The 1,431-nt window shown below is 53.7% G+C and overlaps 1 protein-coding gene across 1 annotated transcript in view; it reads left to right on the forward strand.

Annotated features, from left to right (window-relative positions):
• VAT1 (vesicle amine transport 1) overlaps positions 1–1,431 on the forward strand; it is an 11,490-nt gene continuing 10,059 nt past the window's right edge. Inside the window, exons 1-3 of the mRNA XM_011929663.1 lie at positions 1–132; positions 518–688; positions 792–881. Coding sequence (XP_011785053.1) covers positions 6–132; positions 518–688; positions 792–881 — 388 coding nt within the window. The 5' untranslated portion in view covers positions 1–5. The remainder of the gene's footprint in view (positions 133–517; positions 689–791; positions 882–1,431) is intronic.

Below are 1,431 nucleotides of genomic sequence, written 5' to 3' on the forward strand. Positions count from 1 at the left end.
TCCTGATGCCTGAGGCCATGACCTTTGAGGAAGCTGCTGCTTTGCTCGTCAATTACATTACAGCCTACATGGTCCTCTTTGACTTCGGCAACCTAGGGCCTGGCCACAGCGTCTTGGTACACATGGCTGCAGGTGACGGGTCCCCTCACTTTATCACTCCTTACCCCACCCAGATTTCCTTCCAGGCCCCTTCCCTGCAGCCTGTCTGGGTTGTTGCCATGGCAACACCAGACTGCCTTGGCCTGTGGTGCCCAGAGGCCTCTGCTGTGTAGTTGCCGTGGTAACATTCAGGCACCAGGTCTAGTCTGGTGTTCTATCCTTAGCAACGTGCTCTCACCCCACACCCCCACCTCTCTAGCTACCCTCCCCACCACTTCTCAGTCATGGAAATTAGACATGGCCCTAAAATAAGCCTAGGCAAAATGAAGGTGATGGGCTGAGTCCTTGGGAGGCTAGAATGGAGTGGTTGGTAGCCAGGGCGACTCCATATCCCCTGCTTCTGGGTGTCTTGCTGCAGGGGGTGTGGGAATGGCTGCCGTGCAGCTGTGCCGCACGGTGGAGAATGTGACAGTGTTCGGAACGGCCTCGGCCGGCAAGCACGAGGCACTGAAGGAGAATGGAGTCACACATCCCATCGACTATCACACGACTGACTATGTGGATGAGATCAAGAAGATTTCCCCTAAAGGTTGGGGGCAGAATATGGGAGGGGCAGGGAGGCACAGGACAGGGAGGGGAGCTCCAGATCTGTGGATCCTAATGTTGTTCTTGGGTTCCCCACTCTATGACAGGAGTGGACATCGTCATGGACCCTCTGGGCGGGTCAGATACTGCCAAGGGCTACAACCTCCTGAAACCCATGGGCAAAGTCGTCACCTATGGTAAGTTAGTGGGCCAGGCATGGAGAGAGCATGTGAGGGCAGGAGGGAGGGTCTAAGGGGTGGGATATAGGGCCCAGGGCTTTTGAATGAAGAGGGGTAGGGACTCTGGTGCTCTGTAGACAGTCAGGGTTAGGAATGGTCCTGTATGTTGCATTCAGATTGCTGACTCCTGGGTGCCAGCTCTTTTCATTCTCTGTCACAACTTTTCATATGAGTCATAGTAAATTCTACTTTTTTTTTTTTTGAGACGGAGTTTCGCTCTTGGCCCCCAGGCTGGAGTACAGTGGTGCGATCTTGGCTCACTGCAACCTCCGCCTCCTGGATTCAAGTGATTCTCCTGCCTCACCCTCCCGAGTAGCTGGGATTACAGGTGCCCGCCACCATGCCCAACCAATTTTTTTATTTTTAGTAGAGGCGGGGTTTCACCATGTTGGCCAGGCTGGTCTTGAACTCCTGACCTCAGGTGGTACAGCTGCCTCAGCCTCCCAAAGTGCTGGGATTATAGGCGTGAGCCACCACAGCTGGCCAAATTCTTTTTTTTTTTTTTTTT

This window comes from Colobus angolensis, unplaced genomic scaffold (assembly GCF_000951035.1).
Source record: "Colobus angolensis palliatus isolate OR3802 unplaced genomic scaffold, Cang.pa_1.0 Scaffold83, whole genome shotgun sequence".
Taxonomy (NCBI): Eukaryota; Metazoa; Chordata; class Mammalia; order Primates; family Cercopithecidae; genus Colobus; species Colobus angolensis.